Below are 21615 nucleotides of genomic sequence, written 5' to 3'. Positions count from 1 at the left end.
AAGACATCCTAGAACCCAGTCTTGCTTTGACTTTTGTTGCGTTGTTCCTTGTCCTATAGCTGTATTAGGCTACTATATCTGAAATATATTTTCAGAAAGTAAAGAATTATTATTATCATTTAAAAGGAGGAGATTATACTGCCCAGCAAGTACTATTTCTAATCTTTGCTATTTCTTGTGTTGAATTATTCATCAAGAACAGTTAATAGCACAGTAAAAAGATTGTGAAGATTGGATTTGCCAGGGTTACTTTTCTAAGAAAGAGCAGAACTTTCTTGCCTTACTATATGAATTATAATACTTACTCCATTAGTTTCAAAATAAACATTCTCTGATTCAGCCAGTGTTCAGTGGGGCCTCTACAAACTTTCATTGAATTCAGTGACAATTACATTTTCATAATATATAGTACATTTTAGGTTCAGGTTTATTTAAGTAGAAAAAAAAATCCAGTATTGAACAATTCAGATGGGGAAATGTTTTCTGTGCTCTGGACAGCTAAAAGTATTATGCAGATCCTTAAACAAGAATGAGTTTTTAATAATATTAGGAAACTGTATGCTCGTTGACAATATTTTTCTGAAGATACTTTTGTTTCCTCATGTATCAGTTGGTTATTTGTGTTAGAGAAGAAATGGATGCATGTTTGATTTTTTTTTTTTTTAATTTGGTCTTATTAGGAGCTGAAGCTTAAGGAACAAATAAAAAAAGTAACTAGCATAGCCTCACTCACAGTAGTTTGTGAGCTAGTGGATCAGAAACCTGAAGCACATCTTGAAGATCTGTCTTGTGTGGGTGCTCTGAAGAGATTTGCTGCCTCTTCCCAGTTTAATGAAGTATTAAAGAAACCATCTCACATTGAAGAAAAAAGTGGGTACGTTTGTGATGCTGATTAAGTAATAGTCCAGAGCAAATTTGATTAGAGAGTAGAACAGTGATTAAGATGCTGTTTGTTTTTTTCTTTGATAATTTGTATCAAGATAAAAATGAAGAATTGTGAGCAAAAATTATTCCTTCAGTTGCTTTTCTCTATTTGTTCTTGTTCTAGAGATTGAAGTGGCCATAATATTTCAGAGCAAAGTGCTCTAACAGTTCAATGCTGTTAAAGTACTTAACTTTTCTAGTACTGTGTAACCAGAGCCAGCTTTGAATGTTGCTGATACTTAGGCCACCTTACCTATCTGTACACTGGGCAAAGCCATAGCATGTGCACAAGTCTGTTTAAAAAGAAATTATTTACAGTTGGGAAAGGGAGGGAAATCTAGAGCAAGCTGCAGGGTCAAAAAGCAAGTGCTTGAGAAATGTAAAAGTGCAGAAAGCATGTGGTGATGATTGTCCTGAATTCTCTTCCAGAAATCTGTAACTAATGGGACAACCTGAGCTCAGGACTGATTTTTCTGTGTTTAGGAAACTTTATTTTTGGATTTCTTTTCAGGATTTTGCCCAATCTCCCCTTTAACCTGTGAAAATTTGAGTGTCATCTGCTTGTGACAAATAGGAATGTGTGCAATGATTAAATATAACGCGTGCTTAAGAAGTTTGGTTTTTTTGTTTTTGCAGCCTATGTGAGGAAACATCTCAGGGATGGGGAAGAATTGTTGCACGCTATGTACGTGACCAGTGGATTTGCCTGCGTTTTGTTTTAAATAAACTTCCAATGTTGGCTCAAGAGTATGAAGAAGGAACTTCAGAACTGTTGTTGTTCACTGCTGAAAGATCAAAAGAAGTTCTAGGGTCTGCATTGGAAGCCCTAACTATTCTTCCTTCAGACCACGTTTTACCTGTGTTTGACTGCATGAAAGTCCTTGTTCCCAAGGTAAAAGATGAAACAACTGCAAGATACTATTTAGGTGTGTTAAATTTGACAAAACAAACACATTTCTTCTTTTTCTTCTCAGCTTCTGAGCTTACAGGAGTCTCTCTGCATAGAAGCATTCGATTTGGCTTGGAAAATCATATCTTCTTTGAGCAATACACAGCTAATATTTTGGTCTAATCTGAAAGCTTTTGTTCAGTTCATCTTTGATAATGAGGTTCTAGCTGCTGCTGTAAGCGCGAAGGGCCCAGCATATGCCAAGATAAAAGAGGTCAGTTCAAGAACCCTTTTGTGAGAAATAAACGCATGTTTTCAGATCGAGATAAATTTCGTTTTACTTTTCATTTCCTCTTCAGCATTTGTGGTGATTTTTTTTCATTTTCTAAAAGAAACTAGTTTGATAGGAGATCAAGATCTGAGAATTAAGTTGAGGATAAACAAATGGAACTTGAAGCATAGAGCAGTGTTAGCTCTAATTCTATGAGAAAGTAAAAAGACCTGTGAAACCTTCATGTTCAGCCAGCTTTTTCTCTTCCACTATTGAAGGTACTAGAAAACAGCTGAAGGGAGTCTGCAGTGCAATACAAACAAAAGATCAAAGTGCATGTTTTTAAAATATTGCTAGCTTTTCACGTTTGCCAGCTTGAGCAGTTTCAGAGTAAAGGCTTATAAATGAAAGACTCTACATATCTATTGTTTGTTCTTGTAACACAGAAGAAGAAAGAAGTTTTGCACATTTTTAGACTTCTACATTCAGTAAAATGTGGGATTTTTTGCTCTTTGAATTATACTTGCATTATGCACTTTCTCTGTATTTTTGTATTCCACCTGCACTGACAGAAGCTGTTGTTATTTTGGGAAATTTTTCTAAGAGTCTGTAAGAAAGTATTTTTTTAGATGGAACATCACAGCCCTTTAAAACTTAAGTAGATGCTATTAAATAAGGGATCGTTTAACTGCTTTTTTTTACAGTGCTGCTTTTATTCCCCTCTGAGTCCAGGTGTAAGAAGCAATAAAAAGTCTTGTCACCTTAGAATTGAGTTTAAAACTGCGTGATAGAACTGCTTCCATATTTTGGAAGACAAAGAATTCCAGTATTTTTTTTTTAATAAATGCACATAGTTTTATGTACCTCGGAAGTCCTTTCCTTTCTCATGGTGTTTTTTCTTTCATTTTGAGTCCCTGTATTCATTTATTGGGATGTTGATTTATCTTGGGAAGGCATAGGATACTTATTTCTTAAATAACACTTCATGTGGGTTTTTTTTTTTTTATTGCTTTTCCTTGGGCCAATAAACGTGCAGAGCAGCTCACAGCGACTGTAAAGACATTTACCAGAGCATTAATACTTCATAAATTAGTTACCCATACATATGTATGCTTAGTATTGTTGTATTTTGTTGCTTTTCACTTAGCACAGAAGTTACGCTAGATCAGATTGCAGTTTTGTCTTGAGCTGTGTCCTGGTGTCAAACTCATATTTGTAATCAATAAATAATGTATAAGCTTTATTTTTGGCTCACTTTCTTGAAATGAACATTGCTGTCATCTGATCTAAGCAGTAAATAATGTTATGCATTTGTAGTCTTAATGTGAACCCAAACCAAAATAATGTGCGTATGGAGATAGGTAAATATCTCCAAGTTCTAGAAATTTGTGAGGTTTGTCTTTTAATGATTATTTGGCCATTGTATGTGGCAGCTGAGCTGTAGCTAGCTTACTTTTCTTTGTTGTTCTTGTTTTTTTCCTTAATGTTAAGAATTACCATCTTAACTTCAGCGTTAGTATTTCAGACATTATGATTATGTAAGGGTTATTTTGCCAGTGTTGAGTCTTGAGTCTCCATGACAGCTGTCCCATTGTCTGCAGTGGGGCATACCATGGCAACAGGCATCAGGTGGTAATGAAGATCTCCTGTATTCAGCAAAGGGCATCTGGTTGAGCCACCTTCTTGCCCCTTCATAAGAAAATGAAGATAAAGTTCCCAAGCAAGTGTCTACTTACATATATTCTTATCCCACTCCTCAGCAGCCTTTTTTTGCCTTGTGCAAGGGCTGCTTTAGTTTTAGATAAAGAGACAGGAAAAAAATGAAACTGTCTGATACTGATTGGTTACAGAAGTGTAATTTTGTCTATCACAGTGCACTGTCTTTTCTTAATAGAGGGGGTGATAAAAAGGAATACTTTTGAACCAAAAAGGAAGTACTGCTGTATACCGGTCTTCTGCAGAGGTGCCCAAAGTACTGTCATTCTAAGCTTTGTTTCTTCTGCTGCTTTTTTTTTCTTTTACCTTGTAATTATGCGAATGTTAATTGTGCTAAAAATTTCCTAAATTTCTCACGTACAAACATGAACTTCAACATGGATATAATCCTCATTAAGGAGAACTAGTGATGTAGATACATGAGGGGAAAAAACTGCATAATTTTTTTTCTAAATAGGTATGAATTAATTTGAAAGCACAAGTTTTTTGTACTCATTAAAGTAAGCCCAGGTGCATTTGTTGCAGTTCCCAGGAGATTTGTGAAAAGCCTGCTTAGATTTGTATCACCATTTCTTTGGTTGTCTTTTTAACATAAGCATATTGGGTCAGTTGTTACCCGTTCACCTGCGAGTATAGGCAGAGAACTGTAAATCAGTTCAAAACAACATTAACCTAAGGGAATCTCAGGTGCAGGAGGGGATCATGCCTGCAGTAGTAGAATGGCAGAATGGCTTAGGTTGGACCTTGAAGTCCACCCAGTTCCAGCCCCCTGCCATGGGCAGGGCTGCCACCCACCAACTCAGGCTGCCCAGGGCCCTCATCCAACCTGGCTTTGAGCCCCTTCAGGAATGGGGCACCCATAGCTTCTCTGGGCAGCTGTGCCATTTCCCTCTAACTAAAGAATTTTCTCCTAACATCTAACCTGAATCTCCTCTCTTTTAGTTAAAAAATACATTAATATTGCAGTAGTTTACTGTAATACTAGCTTTTGTGGAAATGAAGACTTTTAATCTTCAGTTTCTTCTTTTCAGATAACACTCAAGCTCATAGATATGTCCACTACAAAAACTGGAGTCTTCAACGTAGTCCTTAGTCATTGTTGTCAATCATGGATACTTCCCACTTGTGGTAACAGAAGCTCTGTGAGAAATGCTTTCTTAAATGCTGGGAATTACTGTGAACTTATCATCGAGGGCTGTGTCTTCGGAACTGTTTTTAGGAGAGATCAAAGGTATAAAAACAATTTATCAGATCCACGTGCGTGATTATTTGTTCTAATTTTGTGCTCTTCACAAAAATTAAAAGAAAGCAGTTTATTTTCTATGCTCTTCTGCAAACCTGATTGCTTTTTTCTTTTTCCTTCTGAGAAGACTTATTCAGGATGTGCATGCCTTCATAGAAAATCTTGGAGAAAATTGTGCAGCAAATGTTGTTACTGAGAGGTATGTATCTTACAGTATTTAGTGTGAATTATCTTAATTACTACTGATGCTGATTACAGCGTAAGGAAAGATGCTAGTATAACTGTAACTTGAAATGTAAGTAAAAGGCATTGATGTCACATCACATTCAAATACCAAATATAGAAAGTATTTTCAAGAAAATCTGTTAAAACTGAAGGGGACTGAAGTAACTATTTCCTCATTTTTTCACCTCATAAAAGTAGCACATTAGGATGCAGATAGCTTATCATGCTCATTTTTGCAGGTGTGACAATTAATAAGCATAGGGTTTAATTAATGGGGCCACATTTGGAGTTTGACTTCTCAGCATTGAGGTACAGTACTTACCAAACCTTTTAATGAGACTGCGGTTTCTGTAGGACATATTAAAGACCTGTACATAGAAGCAGTGGCAAGTTAACAGGAGGTCAGTTTTCTTCATCAGCAGTGATGGACAGGCCCAGAATTCTGGTTTGGGCTATTTCCATGTTCTGTCATCTCGCTATAGGCAACACCACAGCCCTAAGACTGCAGGGTTCTTCACAAGAAATGGGTTGCTTACTTTGTTTTGCCTTCTAAGTTTCACTTCCTAGATTTCCCAGCCTATTTACAGTGTTTACAGTTCATTTCAGAAATTGGCAGTCTATTTGGCATTACTTGAATGACAAAATGCATCCATCATCGAAGATGAGCTTTAATTTCTTGCATGGCCCAGTGTTTCTCACAATTGAGAACATCATATGCATGCTCAGATACTGTTTCTATTTTTTAATTTAGAATCTGTCTGAATGAAGTATATGACTTTTAAATTAATATCTTACAGTACAAACCGAGACGATCACTATGTACGGATTTGTGCTATTAAATTTCTGTGCTTGTTGGATGGATCAAATATCTTGCATAAGAGCTTTATGGAAGACATTGTCATCAAACTACTTGAGAAAGTAAGCTTTGTTTCTCTTGGTATATAAATGTGATGTTAATGCAACCATTAAAATGCTAAGTAATTGCAGCTGAAAGGGCGTACTTACATTTATTTGTATAGTCTCTATGAAGAGAGAGAACCTTTTTTTGTTCTTATAGGACAAGAGCTACTTAATTCAGCCAAACATGCGTGGTAAAAATAGTCTCTTTCAGATCTATTTCTGAATTTATAGGGGGTCTTCTAGCTTCACTGAGTATTATCCAAATTGTAGCTGTTGATCCATGAAGAACCTTCCTTTAGCCTGCATTTCAGAGTGCTGCATTTCACTTCAACAACTGCAAACAACTTTTGGAATAGCAAGATCTTTTTGTCTCCTTAGAAGGCCTTTGTAAAGCATATTAATGGAGAAGGTCAGGGTCTGATTTTCATCTGTTATAACTGCTTATGTACTGACACTAGCGTAAAATCATTGGTAACTGACTACATAACACATGCATTCTGGTAGTGTTGTATTGTACTTTGTTCTGAAGAACAAGAAATGGATGATTTTTCATTCATTCCCTCCAGTAGAGAATAGCTGACAGTATTTGCATTATATGATCAAGTGGAAAACATGACTTGAGCTTTAAAATAGATTTCATTTCTTAAATATGAATGTTGAGCATGTGAATTTAAAAAAAAAAAAAAAAAAAAAAGCACTTTAATATGAGATTTGTAAAAACCAAATTGAATATCAGTTTCTGTCCCAAAACTAGAGCTGCAGTTACAGGCTCTTCTCTTACAATTACAGGCTATCATGATTAACCCTCTTTTGAAATGTAGAGTTCAGCAGAAATGCTTTAGTTTGTGTATTGATCTCTGAGCCTAGGATATTCAGTTCTGGTTTCATGTAACTAAGTGACAGCTTGACTCTTCATTCTCCAGATTATCCAGTATTAGTTTAATTGTTCATATACAATAGGTGCAGCCCTACGTAAATTCATCATCCTTCTGCTCTGTGAAGATTCTCAGTACCTAACATGTTAATGCTCCTAAGTAAAAATACACAGTGGATTATCTATTTCCTCAGCTTCTCATGAAAAAGACTCAAAATTTCTTTCTGTTATTGAGGCTAACCTGTTTGTCCTAATCATGTATAAAGCCTATACTAGCTGTGCAATAGATGCTGCTCTTTACATACAGTTGAATATGTTTCCATGTCTTTAATTTCACATGAAGGATATGTAATAATACTTCTGATTTACTCGCAGGATGAACTGGTGTCCAGATCTAGAACACGCTATTATGCAAACTCATTACAGCATAGAATTAAAAACCGGGTATGGCAAACACTCCTTGTTCTTCTTCCAAAGCTGGAACAGGTATTACATTTCACTTTAAATTCTTTAAAATGTGTTTTTTGAGTCTACTTCTGGGAAATAGTGCATTAATTTGCAACAGAGCATGAAGGACATCTAATCTCTGTTGCTGACATATAAATTTGAGGTAATTTCATTCTTTTAGTTTGAAATCCTGGATTGATGCATTTTAGAGGTCGCTGAAACCTGGATCTTGCATTTGTGAAGGATGAAGGCTGGGTTGTTGAGCCTACGGAGGGCTTTTTTGCTCATCATCTGATTTCAAGCTTTTCATTTAGGAAAAATGCTACTACTTTGTGAATATCCAGAGAACTCAGAAGTTCTAGTTTCACATAATGCATCCTCATAATAAAATGTTTGAAAAGTAAATTGTCATAAAGTCATGAAAAATTGAGAGTCCCTGTGGGTGTTAGATACAGCTTTTAGATTTCATTGGCAGTGTAAATAGTGTTAGCAGGTACCGAGGAGATACCGGGGCAGCCTTGTGGTGACTAATGTTCTTCCTTAGTGGTGCTGTCATCTTACAGTACTATTGTGTCCACGAGTTTGGTCATTCTTGTAGTCTCCATGCATTAATTAAAAATATGAACATTAAGTATGCTTTGTGAGAAGTGTATGCTTGAACAAGAAAATCAACCAAACCTCCTTTTCCTCAGTTCTTCCATATGAGGATTAGAGAATGATGTGGTACGTGTTTCTAATGTGTGCTCTGTTTAGCTTACCTGTGCTATAGCAGAGCTTCTATAGCAATTTACTGTCTGATCCCAGCCATGTTTATAGCCTTTTGCCTGTATTACCTGCATTAGTTAGCTTGTATAATAAAGAAACTAGAAGGTCCTACATTTTTTTTTTTTCAGTTTGATTATCAAAAGTATTTCTAATATTATAAAGCTGAAAAAAATATTTTTTCTGCATGGAAATTATTCTAACCTTATAGTAAGTGATTGTGGTGGTGTTTTTTTCCTTAGAATTTCTTGTGTGGAATCCTTGACAAAGTCTTTCAGGCTGGATTTAGTAACAATCAAGCATCTGTGAAGTACTTCATAGAATGGATTGTTATCTTGAGTCTACATAAATACCCCCAATTTCTCAATAAATTCTGGGATTGCTTTTGCTATGTAAGTAAGAACTTCAGCATTCACCTAAAGTAATTTAAACAAAAAAACATGAAGTCTTGTTTTGGGCAGATTTTGCACATGATACCCAAAAGTCAGGAAAGGATTAACTGCAGAATGGACTCACTAGTGCTTCATTTTTGTCTTTGGATACTTTTTTAAGTAATCAACCTTAAGATTTGACCTGTAGGAATAATAAATAGCCTGTTCTGATGGTCTTGAATGTATATTAGCATTGCGTATTTGAGGTGAGTACATAAACATGTACTTGCACCAACCCCATTGTACAGGAAGGCATTGCCCTGTGGAAGCTTGCTACTCAGAACAGTTGTTCTGTGTTGTCTTCCTTATCAAATACAAATAGCATCAGTGGTACTGTAATTGTTTTTTAAAAGCCAAACCATAGGACAAGATACTTAAAAAAAAAAATTCTAAAGATTTGGAAAACTGTGTGTGTGTGTATATATGTACATATATATTTATATTTTATATATATAATACATACATATTTCTTTTTGCCCAAAACGGTGCAGGAATTCAACACTACCCTGTGTGACAACTTTGCTCACAAATAATGTGTGCTGTTTTCTTCTCCACAAAGGGGACAAATCTCTACTTCAGTGTATGTTTGATGTTCTTTGATACATTGAAGGTCAAATCAATCTAAAAATTCTCTATAGTTGAAATCTCACAACAGTACAGTCTAACACAAATACCTCAGGGACATCCAACACGTCTGTTTTTAGGGAGATCACTTATTTCAGATTGAGAGTTTCTTGAAGTTTCTGCATGGCTTGGGTGCAGCAGCACAGAATTCACTGTGCTGTCAGTCATAAAAAGTGTTTAGCATCCTTATGAGAAAATGCTTGAAGCTGCCATTATGAAAACAGATCTTTAAACCACGTGGGAAGTTGGTTGTTGTGTCTTGTTGGGTGGCTGTTAGGTTTTGTTTTTTTTTTTTAAGGGGAAGTACAGTGATTGGATTTAGTTTTAGTTCATTTGTACTGCTGGATGCTTTTTTTAATGTGTTTTTTGAAAAGAAAGCTGTCAGAAAAAATGTGATTTTAATATGATGACTTAGTGTTTCAGTGAGCTTTGTTATGGAAACAGTATTTTAAGTGTTGATATAAAACTATAGATACTGTGGCTACAGAACCTGCTGTGAAAACATATAGGTACATTTAATGTAGGTGTATGTCTTACCTGTTGAGTTCTTTTTTCCTTTAGGATGAAGAAAAGCTTAAAACAAGCATCTGTACGTTTTTATCAGTGTTATCACATTTTGACACCATTCTTCAAAATGCCTCAGAGAAGGTAAGATTTATTAAATTGTTTATTCAGTTGCATTTAACTTGAATTTCTGAAGTAAAATCCTCTTTTGCTGTTTGTCTTCAAAAATGTTTCAATACTTATTTTCTCCTCAGATAACTTTTGATATGGAAAATAACTCTTCAGGCTATGGCTGTAACACTCTGTTACTGAATGTTAGGTAAATGGCAGCTGTTTTTGGATACACAGGGCCTTGATTACCTGTGAGTTTTTCTAGAACAGTTACTCCAGTTCAATTAAGCATGTGGTGGATGCACCTGGGTTTGTTTTTTCCTTGTTCTTACTTAATTTGCATGAAATGAGATTCAGCTAGCCTGGAAGCATAACAACAGTCATTGTGGGATTCTTTAGAAATAGCTAGTCCACATTAATTTTAGATTCTGTTTTGTTTGGAAGCTTTTTGTTTTGTTTTGGAGGTCTTTTGGTGATTCTATGATTCTATACATTTGCAAGATAAGCTTCCTAAGCCCTAGAAGTTCAGCAAGTTATGTGAAAGTTTCCATACATGCAGAATAATAATCTTTAAAGCAACCCAATGTATTTTCAAAACACACATGGGCTTGGAGGTTTTTGCTCTAGTGAACAGAAAGAACAAAATTATGTATCTGAACATACAAATGCTGTTAAAGCTTTTGGACTGAAAGTCTGTTTTCAGAGGAAAGAACCCAATTTCTTGGGCCACTTACTGCTCTTCTTCTAAATGATACATCAAGACTTAATGGAAATGAAAATCTTTTGTTCTGTAGAAGCCAATTGTGAAGAAGGCCCTCCTGGTAGTTCTGCAGTGGTGTTTCAACCATAATTTCAGCGTCCGACTTTATGCACTAGTTGCACTTAAAAAAATCTGGGGTATGTGCAGAATGTTGGATGTGGAAGAATTTGAAGCCCTGTCACCAGTTATTGAATCGAGCCTTCAACAAGTGGAAAACATGCATGGCACAGGGTTAGTAACAGCTTCCTGACCTAGAGCTTTTTTTTTTTTTTTAATGATAACCAAAAGCCACTCAGCTATAGGCTGTGGGCTAGTGTTGAGTGTCCTTGCGAGATCTAAATGAGATATCCTTTATTGCCAGACTGACTTCTGTTAGAATTTGGAGACTTTAGGGACCTTTCTTGAAATATTAACCTATTTCCTGAATGCTGTGGCTTTAAAATTGGCCCTTAACAGTTATAGCATTTATTTTCCAACTACTAAAAAAATCCAGTATGTTGCATTTGGTTATTTGTGCATCATGTGTTACTTTCTGCAATTGCAGGAATGCTAGAAGAAACTGGCAGAGAATCCAGGACCATTTCTTCTTTGCAACATTTCATCCACTCAAGGACTACAGTCTAGAGGCAAGTCTAAAAAACACCATTGTTTGTCATCATATTTGCATAGTTTACAAGTATATTTTTAACTTTCTCATCTGCTGCAACGTAGAGAAAGCGGTGATCAATTATTACTCAGTTAAAACTCTGAAAAAAATAATTTCACTTAATTGTCATGGGTCTTACATCAAGAATACAGTCCAATTCTCTAATTTTGTGCTAAAAACCTAGGTCAGTCAGGAAAAGATAAGCATGATGAACATGCCCATCTGTGCAGGAGTTGATCATGTTTTCTATTTATGTCTGGAAAAGTTACTGCTACTAACTATAGACCTGAATCACACAGTTGTCAGAATTTTTGATGCTTCTGTTCTTAGGAAAAATACAACAAAACAACAGGCTGCTGAACTAAATTGTTAAGTGTGAGTGGGATAAAGATCTGTAACGTATCAAGCATCTTTTTCTGCTGTAATTTAAACTATAGCTTAAATAACTGAAAGCTGAATTAATGCTGGACAGGAGGCAAAAATAATAAGTGCAAATAAAACTAAGGGATGGGAATACAATTGAAAATAGAAGAGAAACGTGAGTGTGAAAAGGGGTACACTTTTTGGCAGAAGCAGTGCTGTGGTTCAGAGAAGGAGCTGACTGGTTACTTTTGTTTCTGGAAACTGATATCCTGTGAGGTATTTCTTTGAAAATTAACTGCTTGATGTGACTTAGCGTAATTGGGCAGCAAAGGTCTCTAACAATGACCAGAAAAACAAGGCTGACACAAGTAGTGAGATTATAAAATGACAGATAAAAAGATGTGTACTGTAAAGTTGCCTGGAGGTTAATGATCTGTTTTGCTTTCTTTGAGTGTTGCCATGCTAATAATGCTGTTACGTTGCAGACGATATTTTGTACTCTTCCACGCCTGTCAGAAGTTGCTGAGGATGAATGGATCTCTCTCTGTAAATTTGAGAGGTTCACTGACATTCCTTTGCCACCAGCATTTCAGTGGTATCGTTCTCGAGCTGAACTTCTTGATCTAAAACTGAGTGACTGGTCTCAGCAAGACACAGGTAAAATACAGCTAATGTATATTAAACGTAATATAGGTTTGTGCTGAAATAGCTGTAAATTTCTGTACTACTCTGAACTCAGCATGCACAGGATCCTTATGCTATCCTGCTGTAGTAGTCTTGAATCTGTATGAGCAAAATATATGCCATAAAATAATAGTAGATTACTTGAATGTTGTCTACGGTAGTACCATTTATAAAATACTGAAGCAGTAGCTTCACTACTACTTGGATATCCATATGACTGATGTTTGTTTTTGGAGGTTCAAGTTCAGTTGACACAGATGGCCAAACAGAGTGGACTGATGTTCAGAAAAAGATCATACCCTGGAAACACAGCACTCCTACTTCAGACCTGGAAATGGCATTGCAGGACCGTGCTGCTAAGCTCGGTAAATCAAACAGCAGACTGATTGTGGTGGCTTCACTTATTGATAAACCTACCAATTTAGGAGGTAAGCTTGAATGGATGCTTTTGAACTTCTAGTTTAGACCTTAGAGAACAGTTGGCTAGAAAGGATGAATGTGAAAAACATAACGTTCAGTATGGTGGTACTAGAAATTTATTTTAGTACTACCCAGAGAAAGAGATGATTATCCTTCAAAAACATAAGGGAAATGTTACCTGTTTCAGGAGTATTCTATAGTTTATATTAGGAAATATAATAATACTGACATGTGGCATGCGTTAATTAAGTAGAACTTCACTGTAAATCATGTGATTTACAGCAATTTATTAGGTTGTGCTTGCTGTTGTCAGAAAAATAGGCCCACAAGCTGATGCTGTCTGTGCTGCAGTGCGGCGTTGTGTCATTCTCCCAGGTCTTTCATTTAATTGGTACTGGATTTAAAGCTTAAATGTGCCCATGTCTGTCTGTTCCCAACAAGGCTTTTGTAGTGACCCACTACTCTGTGATTAGCAGTGTAAAAGCTGCCAGATGTAGAGCTCTTACATCTTTCTGCTTAGTTACTAAACATTTCTTTCTGGTAAGATAGATGGAACAGAAGGTATAATCTTTTGAAACGGACGTAGAAAGTACCTGAAACTGATTGAAAACAGAGGGCTAAAATAGCAGGGGTGCTTTGTGTTTTTTTTTTGTTTGGTTTTTTTTTTTTTAGATTCTTTGTCCATTCTTACTTGCTAAAATATCTTGGCTCAGTGTTTATACAGTTTTCTATACGAAAATCAGTTCAGTTCTTCTATTGTAGGTTTATGCCGTACAAGTGAGATATTTGGGGCATCTGCACTAGTTGTTGGCAGCCTTCATTACGTGCAGGACAAGCAGTTCCAGCATCTGAGCGTTTCTGCAGAGCAGTGGCTCCCCCTTGTCGAGGTGAATGGAAACTGTTTAGCAGCTCAGAAGTGTGCTGCAGCCTTCAGTGTATCAGATGCATAGTTTGCTACCTTATTGTTTCCTACTGCAAAAATGAGCCTATTTAACAAGCTCCTGCTGTCATTTCTGACACTTAAATATTTTGGAGCAACCTTTGGGTCACCCTCATAACAATTTTATAACTTTACATCGTTGTGATTAAGTGCAGCACTGGAATGTAGTGTTTACTTATAAAAGTCAAACAGCACTTAATTGATCTTAGTCCATTGCTCAGCCATTGAATTTGCCTGAAGCTAAACTGTGCTAAGCTTTTAGAGCTGATTATCTAGCTTATAAAAATGATTTCAAGAAGTATCTTTAATATTTGTGCAAAAATATGGTTGTGATACTTGATTAATTTGTTTTTCTGTATCAGCCGTGGTTAAGTCATGTAAAAACATCAGCTCAATTTTTTCTTTATTCATGATGTTTATTTCCAGCATATCTTTTTCCAGAGCAGTACAGCTGTAGTGTGTGTCCATCAGCATTCTGTTTTAGACAGTGCATTTTTTATTCCTAATCTCTGAACTGGGGCACACTGGTAGAACTTCTGGTGCATGAAGAAATTGGAATCTAAAACAAATATGTAGTTTAGACAGTTGGATGAAGAAAAGTAAGAAATTCTTTAGTTGAAGCTATCAGAAGTTGTAACACAGGCATGTCAGACAGCTAAGTGAGCTGCAGTGAGAGATTGGGGATGAGCTTTCCATGGTTAAATAACAAACATACAACATATTTCATGCAAAAGTGATTCTTCTACATTCAGATAAACTTGGTCAAGGCTTGTAGCTGTCAGAAGCACAGAAATTGCACAGCATTTATGGAGTAAATTTTCCTGACATTATGTACCTTTTATGCTACCACTGAAGAACTTTGGCAATAAAACTCATTTAAGTATAAAAACTGTCCAAGTAAATTGCTTTTCTTTATTTAAATAACTCAGAAGCTTACAAGTGGTACTGAAGTATTTTTGTATTTGCCTACTTTTGGACAGGTGAAACCCTCTCAGCTTGTTGATTATTTACAGCAGAAGAAAACAGAAGGCTACACTGCTATTGGAGTGGAGCAGACAGCCAAAAGTTATGATCTTACAGAATATTGCTTTCCAGAGAAGTCACTGTTATTGCTGGGGTAAAAACACGTGCCTTTTATAAGTCACCCTTACTATCCATCCAAATGCCTTTCTGTTACTCACCATGTTACTCATAGTCTGATCATGTGAAAATCAAGTATTATTGGTAACAGTGGAACTGTAACTGGAAGTGAGTGGGGAAACAGCGAAGAGTTTGGCTTGCTAAGGAATGGGAAGTATGGATCGTATCCATGGATATGTAGTATGTCTTCAGAATGTAGTTCTCATATTCACCTTGTTCTCTTCTAATTAGAAGCATAGTTTTAATTACTGAAAACATTTGGTATCCTCTGATGTGCTTGTTCTGAAGAGGTGAAACATTGCAGGATACTGGTGAGCCTGACAATCCCTCGTACCAAGACCTCAGCACAAGTAGGCAGCTGAGTTATGGCTGGTTTTGCAGTGTATGGATAGTTCGAAACAAAGGCAGAGAGGGAGTCCTAGTGCTGGGCATTCAGCTATTGCTGGCACAGTGAAATACACATTAAGTGCTCTACCAGATTTCCTACATACCAGCTTGTTCATGTTGTCCATTCAGTTTTATTTTTGTTTCAGCAATACATTATTGCTTTACAAAAAGTAACAACTTGTGCTCGTATTTAAGGGCTGACAATTTTTCAAACAGTATTTCATTGCTATTGTGACACTCACACCTTCTGCTTTCTGGAACACCTGTCTTCTCCCAGACACAATCACTGTTTCTTCTTCACTAGGAACGAACATGAAGGAATCCCAGCAAACCTGATTCACCACCTGGATGTCTGTGTGGAAATTCCTCAGCAGGGCATTATTCGGTCACTCAATGTTCATGTAAGTGGAGCTCTGCTGATCTGGGAATACACAAGGCAACAAGTGATCAAGCACAAACAACAGAAATAACTGCCAAGTTTCGTGCCTTATAGTATATCTAGGTGGCTTCCTATGGTGCTACAGCATGGGGTTCTGAAGAGAAAGATAAAACTCAGGGCAAATGAGGATTCTTACATTTTGCATGTTTTGTTTTCTGCAGTTCAGAGTGGTTTTTAAATGCCTTAATACTTTACCTCCATAAATAAAACTTGCATTGTGATAAACACTGTTTAGGCTGTGTGTGGTGTGTGACAGTACTGCTTGGTGAACATCAGCATTGTTACTGGATTTCTACTGCAGTTAGATTGTGACAGCCATGCTCAAAACTCAAGCTGTGCCTTTTGATAACCACAATCAAAGCTTTCTGTACATGAAGTGAACTGTTGAATGTCTCCAGCACGCAGAGGGGATACACATTTTGAACCTGCAGGGTCAGTGCAGGTAATTTATCGTATTATAAGTAAATTTAAGTGCCTTTTGTGGTCAAACTTATTGTTTAGTGGAGTTGCTTCAGTGTAAGCCAAGTATAAACACTAAATAACACAAAAGGCCATAACGTGAGATAGATAACTGTCCTATTTAGAAGTGGGCTGAAAGATGACTGTTACAGATTATATGGATGGGACACATGAAGTCTTTTAGATAGCTGCTGTTTCTTAAACTGACATCTGCCTTAAGCTATATTTTCAAGTACTTAAAAATACGGGGCTAGTGTCATATATGAATTAAATACTGATACCATCACCACTCCCTTTTGACAAGGAAGCAAAGCTGGAAAAGCTTTATTGGGGAAAGTGGATCCACTTAAGGAAAAAAGCAGTTGTCCATGTGACATAAAGAAAAATAAATGCTGTCACATAATCATTTATTCTTGCAGAACATTGACTGGAGTTTGTGAACAACCCTGCACTGCATTTCTTTGCCTCATATTTATGAAAAAGTTGTCTGTGACCATCTCTTTTCAGCAGACATGTGAGGCCTTGCAGCAAGAGCAGCATTCTGCATTTTAGGAGGATGGATGGGTTACCAGTTCTTGAACTCCAGAGGATCTGCTGCTTTTGGATGCTTCTTCCTGCCACAGATCTACGCTGTGTAGATGCACTTCAATAAGAACAGTACCTAAGACTTTCCAGCAGTTTCTGGAGCTTGAAACCCTTCAGATTCCAGCTTTTCTTTGTATTTTAAAAAATCCCTTCTTTTGTCAAAGTATTTAACCTGTTGAAAAAGGAAAAACAAACTTATGTTCAGCTTAAGAAACTAGCAGAATAAGGGTCAGAATAGCATGGTGGCAGGATGGGGGCTTACATGGTCGTCAAACACCCAACTGAAGTAGGATTTTGTCTCTCTCCTCATGCTTGTAAAAGCAGGCCCTGGCCTTCTACCTCTCACTGCTGTGAGAGGAAGCTGTGGCTATCAGGTCAGCCCAGCACCTTTTCCATGTTTTCCCAGACCCAGTGCCCCCTGCAAAGCATTGCAGCCACTGGGCACCAGCTCTGGCCAGCAGCAGAACTAGGAAAGGCATGGAGCTACTGCAGCTTTATGGAGGAGGCCACGAAGCTGCTCAGCGGGCTGGAGCACCTCTGCTATGAAGGCTGAGGGAGGTTGGCTCGTTCAGCCTGGAGAAGGGGCAGTTCTGGGCAGACCTCAGTACGGCCTTCCACTCTTCGAAGGGACCTTAGAGGCAGAACAGGGACCGACCTCTGACGCGGACGCAGAGTGAGAGAGGCGGGGTTGTGGCCTTAAGCTACCAGCGGGGAGCAGCCCTCGGCACGCGCTCACTGCCCGCCCCGCACCGCCCGGGGCCGGCCGCTCTGCTCACCCACTGCTGCGGACACAAGGACTCGAAGGACCGCCTCAGCTTCTCGCACCGCGGCGCGTCCTCCGTGTGCCCGTCCAGGCACCGCCAGAACTCGTCGCGTGCCGCCCAGCACGCTTTCCTCTCCTCCATGGTCGGGGCCGACATGATCCTGGCCACGATGCGCCGGCCCCGCGCTCGGCCGCCCGGCCCGCCCCACTCCGCCGGCGAAGGTCAGGAGCGCGGAAGCGGCGCAGCGCGCATGCGCCGGGAGAGACGAGGAGGCGGGAACAGCCAGCCTGTGGGAATTGCGCGTTGAACGGGAAGGGGACGTTAAGTGCTTGCCGCAACTGAAGGCTTTGAATTACGTTTCCAGCTAGCAGTGACAGATAGCAAGAGCTCAGTTAGTTTGTTTTCTTTGCATGGAAGGGCTCATGGCCTCCCTTAGGTCATGTTCTTTACCCGTTACAAAATTTCAGTGAATTTAATTTGAAATAGTGTTCTTGATGCAATATAGCCCTATACCCAACTAATTATTTTGCTAGAAACAATAACATAATCTTACCTGAGTTAGCCACCATAGACCAGGCTGCCCAGGGCCCCATCCAGTCTGGCCTTGAACACCTCCAGGGACAGGGCATCCACAACCTCTCTGGGCAGCCTGTTCCAGCACCTCACCACTCTCTGTAAAGAACTTACCCCTGACATCCAACCTCAATCTTCCCTCCCTCAACTTAAAACCACTTCCCCTTATCCTGCAGTTATCTACCCTTTCAAAGAGTTGATTCCCCTCCTGTTTGTAGGCTCCCTTTAGGTACTGAAAGGCTGCACTGAGGTCACCCCACAGCCCTCTTTTCTCTAGGCTGAACAAGCCCAGCTCCCTCAGCCTGTCTTTGGAGGGAGGTGCTCCAGTCCCCTGATCATCTCTGTGGCTCTCCTCTGGACCCACTCCAACAGCTCTCTGTCTTTCTTGTACTGGGGGCTCCACACCTGGACACAGTACTCCAAATGGGGCCTCACGAGAGCAGAGTATAGAGTGAAAATCAGATGGGCTTTAAGGCTTTAAGGTCCCTTTCAACTAACACTTCTGTCATTCTTCAATTTTCTTGCCTCTCAGATACCCATTAAGGATATAACTCACGCTCTTTTAGTCTCACAGCTTTCCTTGTTATGCCTGGAAAAAAAAGATGATTAAAGAAAACATAATTGTGTGTTTTCATTATCAAAAGATGAGTAATTTGAGCTAAGAAATACTATGAACTGCATACAGCATTCACCTCTTTCTGTTTGTCTTTGAAATGTTTTAACAGAGATTGCTGAAGGCAGCTGTCTCTCTAAGAAGCTCTCACTTAAATGAAGACAAAAGCATTTCATTTTAAACATGAGATGTTACTGTGCTGTGTTGAAGGCAAGCATTGGATGGGAGAAGGTTTCCCTGCAAGAGTATCAGTACTATTTCATGGAGGGCAGAAGTTCCAATTTTTTTTCCTAGAGAGATTTTGAAGGCCTCCTTTATAAACTTCTAAGTTTCTGTTAATACTGATATTTTTAAGAAGTGAGAAGATGAATAACAGCCAGAATCAGGTTAAACAGAAGGCCTGCTTCCAGTTCTCTTGTAGGCTTAAGAAGATCCCAAGTTGGAAGGAACCCCCAGCGATTGCTGAGCTGAAGTCCAAACCCTGTGTCTGAAGGCGATGTCCAAATGCTCTTTGAACTCCAGGCAGTCTGTTTCAGGGTCCGACCTTAGCTGCAGGTTGTGATGAAGGGAGTGTCCAGGAAGCATAGGAGGGAATTTGATGATAGACACAACTGTGATTTGCACCTTCTTCCAACCTCCATTCAGTGATCTGAAGCCTACTGAGGAGAGGCTTGCTTTTCTTTGTAACCTTTCATGGACATTTGTTGAGTACGGTGTAGAATGCAGTCTGAAAATCTCTAGGCTACCTAGAGGTTATGACAGAGAAAAAATCCTAGCTATTTAGGATTCTTTTAAGGTGATGAAGGCATTTATGTTAATTATAGCACTTGGTTTTAATGCTAATGTTCATTTTTTGGTCAGTTTTTCAGGAGGAATAAAACAGAAAATGAGTATTTTTGCAAGAGCAGGTGATGGAAAGGAAGGAGCGTGGACTAATTCTTATTCCTGTTAGCTCCCACTTACCAATTCTCCAGACCCTTGAGGGATGAGACAAGCTTGCTTTGCAGCAGTGTTGATGTTTCATTTCTTGCAGAAAAGCTCAGATGGGGAGCTGGGAATCTCCCTATTCTACAAACAGACTTCGATTTCCAAAGCTATTTCAATGGAAGAAGAAAAGCTGTGAGTTTCATTTGAATGCCTTCAAATTACCATGGCATGTTACACACTGAAATCTAAGAAATGGATTTCTGTGTCTCACTGAGACTGAAACACATCCTACAATACTCTATCAAAAATCCAGCAGCTACACCGATTACCTTTTCTCTCTGGAAACATTTCAGTAACACAGAAGTGCATTGTATTGGATGGGTTTGCCTTCACATGCACAAAGATAATGTTGCTCTCATACACGGTAGACATTTGTGCCAAGTATTAATGCCAACTTCGGTAGGAGCCAAGCTAACAAGTAACATGCCTCTGGTCATATGCAAACTCACACAAGACGACACAATTTTGGATATATGTTGGGAAAGCATTTAGAACGTATAGCAGGTCAAAAAATCAAAAGGACAAGATTATACAACTTCCTGTGTGTGCCTGCCAGGCTGGAGTCATTAAGGAGTTGGCAGCTTCAGAAGCCAAAGGGACAGCAATATCTACTGCTGGGAGGCTGCAAATCTGCGTTTCCTGGCCCATTGTGTATGATAGCGGCTAGCAGGGCAGAAAGACAAAGCTGAAGCTCACATTTTTAAGTCCTTGCCAATCCTGCTGCTTGGACTCTACTGGAAACCAGCTTTGTGTATCACTAGAAGCTGCATTTGGTGTAAATAACATGTGAGGAAAAGCAAAGGCCACTCTCCCCTATGGAAAGGCGGAAGGGAGCAACTCTCAAGTCTCTCAGTTGTCTTTTTATGCTCATTGAAGCCTTAAGGGTGAGCAGCTCTCCACACGCTTGGTCCTTGGGCAACTTGGTCTTTTTGATAGAACAGCGAGCATTGCACTTAGATTTCTGAAGTTTCCAATAAATCTTCTCATTACAGAGATTGTATTGGACAGGTTCTTAAGTACAGTACTAATACGAGTTCTGCAGTTTCTCTCATTCCAGACTTCTAAATCTCCTTTAAAAGATTCGCTCTTCATTACTGAAAAGCATGTTGGTTGCATCGTAGCGTGTCTGTGATGCATGTGGAGAAATGCTGATGGACACTCATTTAGAATAAGTATATGACTATAGAAAGATGGATAACACATTCTGCTCCAGTGGAGTTTCAGGTAGAAGAGATTGTATAAGGCCTTTTAATCTTCAGAAACTTTAGTTTGATCTACTGGTCCTGTCCTTAGGAATGCAGTTTCTCTAAGCAACTCGGCTTAGGAGGCATGAAAGGCTCAAAGCACTGGTCCCAGGCTCCAACTGTGGTGCTGCCCTGCAGAGCTTTATGGGCTTTGTTCCAGCAGCAGGACTGAATCACTGTGCTGTGGAGATCGCACACTGTGCTTCAGCCTTTGAGGCAAGCAGGGGAGCCCTGCCAGCTGCAACCTGATCTAGCTGTAGGCATCCCTGTTTACTGCAGGGGATTTGGACTGGATGACTGTTAAAGGTCCCTTCTGTCTCAAATGATTCTACAAACTCAGCCCTGAACTGCAAGGCACCGAATGTATCCAGTATATCCTTTACTGGTCCCAGATCACAAAGGTTCAATCTTGCTCTCACCTGAAGGCTGATCCAGGGGCACCAAGTGCCTTCTCAGGAATTCTTTTCCTTCTTATACCTTGTCCCTTCTAGTGGGAAGGAATGACTCCAGTTCCTGTAATTCTTCAGCTTCAAATCTGTGAAGTTTCTGCATTTACAGACACATACCCATATGGACATGCCACTTTCTTATCATCCTCCTAGTTACATTCCAGGCTTCACTGTCTGGAAAGTTTCACTGAGCATCTGCCTGCCCTCAAGCCAGGTGCTCAGTGCAAGATATTGCCTGGAG

The 21615-nt window shown here is 38.9% G+C and overlaps 2 protein-coding genes across 4 annotated transcripts in view; one reads left to right on the top strand and one right to left on the bottom strand.

Moving 5' to 3' along the window:
- The window catches only part of TARBP1 (TAR (HIV-1) RNA binding protein 1), a 35165-nt gene extending 19237 nt beyond the window's left edge, over positions 1 to 15928 (top strand). The window contains exons 15-30 of the mRNA XM_048935263.1: positions 681 to 874; positions 1561 to 1816; positions 1899 to 2087; positions 4832 to 5031; positions 5171 to 5242; positions 6066 to 6186; positions 7418 to 7528; positions 8494 to 8643; positions 9868 to 9954; positions 10716 to 10912; positions 11226 to 11307; positions 12176 to 12347; positions 12611 to 12802; positions 13557 to 13681; positions 14715 to 14851; positions 15566 to 15928. Coding sequence (XP_048791220.1) covers positions 681 to 874; positions 1561 to 1816; positions 1899 to 2087; positions 4832 to 5031; positions 5171 to 5242; positions 6066 to 6186; positions 7418 to 7528; positions 8494 to 8643; positions 9868 to 9954; positions 10716 to 10912; positions 11226 to 11307; positions 12176 to 12347; positions 12611 to 12802; positions 13557 to 13681; positions 14715 to 14851; positions 15566 to 15731 — 2451 coding nt within the window. The 3' untranslated portion in view covers positions 15732 to 15928. The remainder of the gene's footprint in view (positions 1 to 680; positions 875 to 1560; positions 1817 to 1898; positions 2088 to 4831; positions 5032 to 5170; positions 5243 to 6065; positions 6187 to 7417; positions 7529 to 8493; positions 8644 to 9867; positions 9955 to 10715; positions 10913 to 11225; positions 11308 to 12175; positions 12348 to 12610; positions 12803 to 13556; positions 13682 to 14714; positions 14852 to 15565) is intronic.
- On the bottom strand, positions 15570 to 17759 carry LOC125688792 (cytochrome c oxidase assembly factor 6 homolog). Of its 3 annotated transcripts, none has more exons than XR_007374879.1 (3): positions 17521 to 17758; positions 16729 to 16916; positions 15570 to 15682 (listed from the first exon to the last, which is right to left on the bottom strand). XR_007374879.1 is itself a non-coding variant. In XM_048935270.1 (3 exons), exons 1-2 carry the CDS (start codon positions 17662 to 17664, stop codon positions 16821 to 16823), a joined length of 240 nt encoding a protein of 79 aa, XP_048791227.1. In that variant the 5' UTR covers positions 17665 to 17759; the 3' UTR covers positions 15570 to 15682. The 3 variants fall into 3 exon arrangements, 2 of the variants coding, with proteins under 2 accessions (XP_048791227.1, XP_048791225.1); XM_048935270.1 differs by having other exon boundaries at positions 16821 to 16916; positions 17521 to 17759; XM_048935268.1 differs by lacking the exon at positions 15570 to 15682 and having other exon boundaries at positions 16468 to 16916.
- Positions 17760 to 21615: the final 3856 nt, after the last annotated feature.

Source organism: Lagopus muta, chromosome 2 (assembly GCF_023343835.1).
Source record: "Lagopus muta isolate bLagMut1 chromosome 2, bLagMut1 primary, whole genome shotgun sequence".
Lineage (NCBI taxonomy): Eukaryota > Metazoa > Chordata > Aves > Galliformes > Phasianidae > Lagopus > Lagopus muta.
The sequence above is the reverse complement of the archived record's forward strand: the minus strand, read 5'-3'. Positions and strand labels throughout refer to the sequence as shown.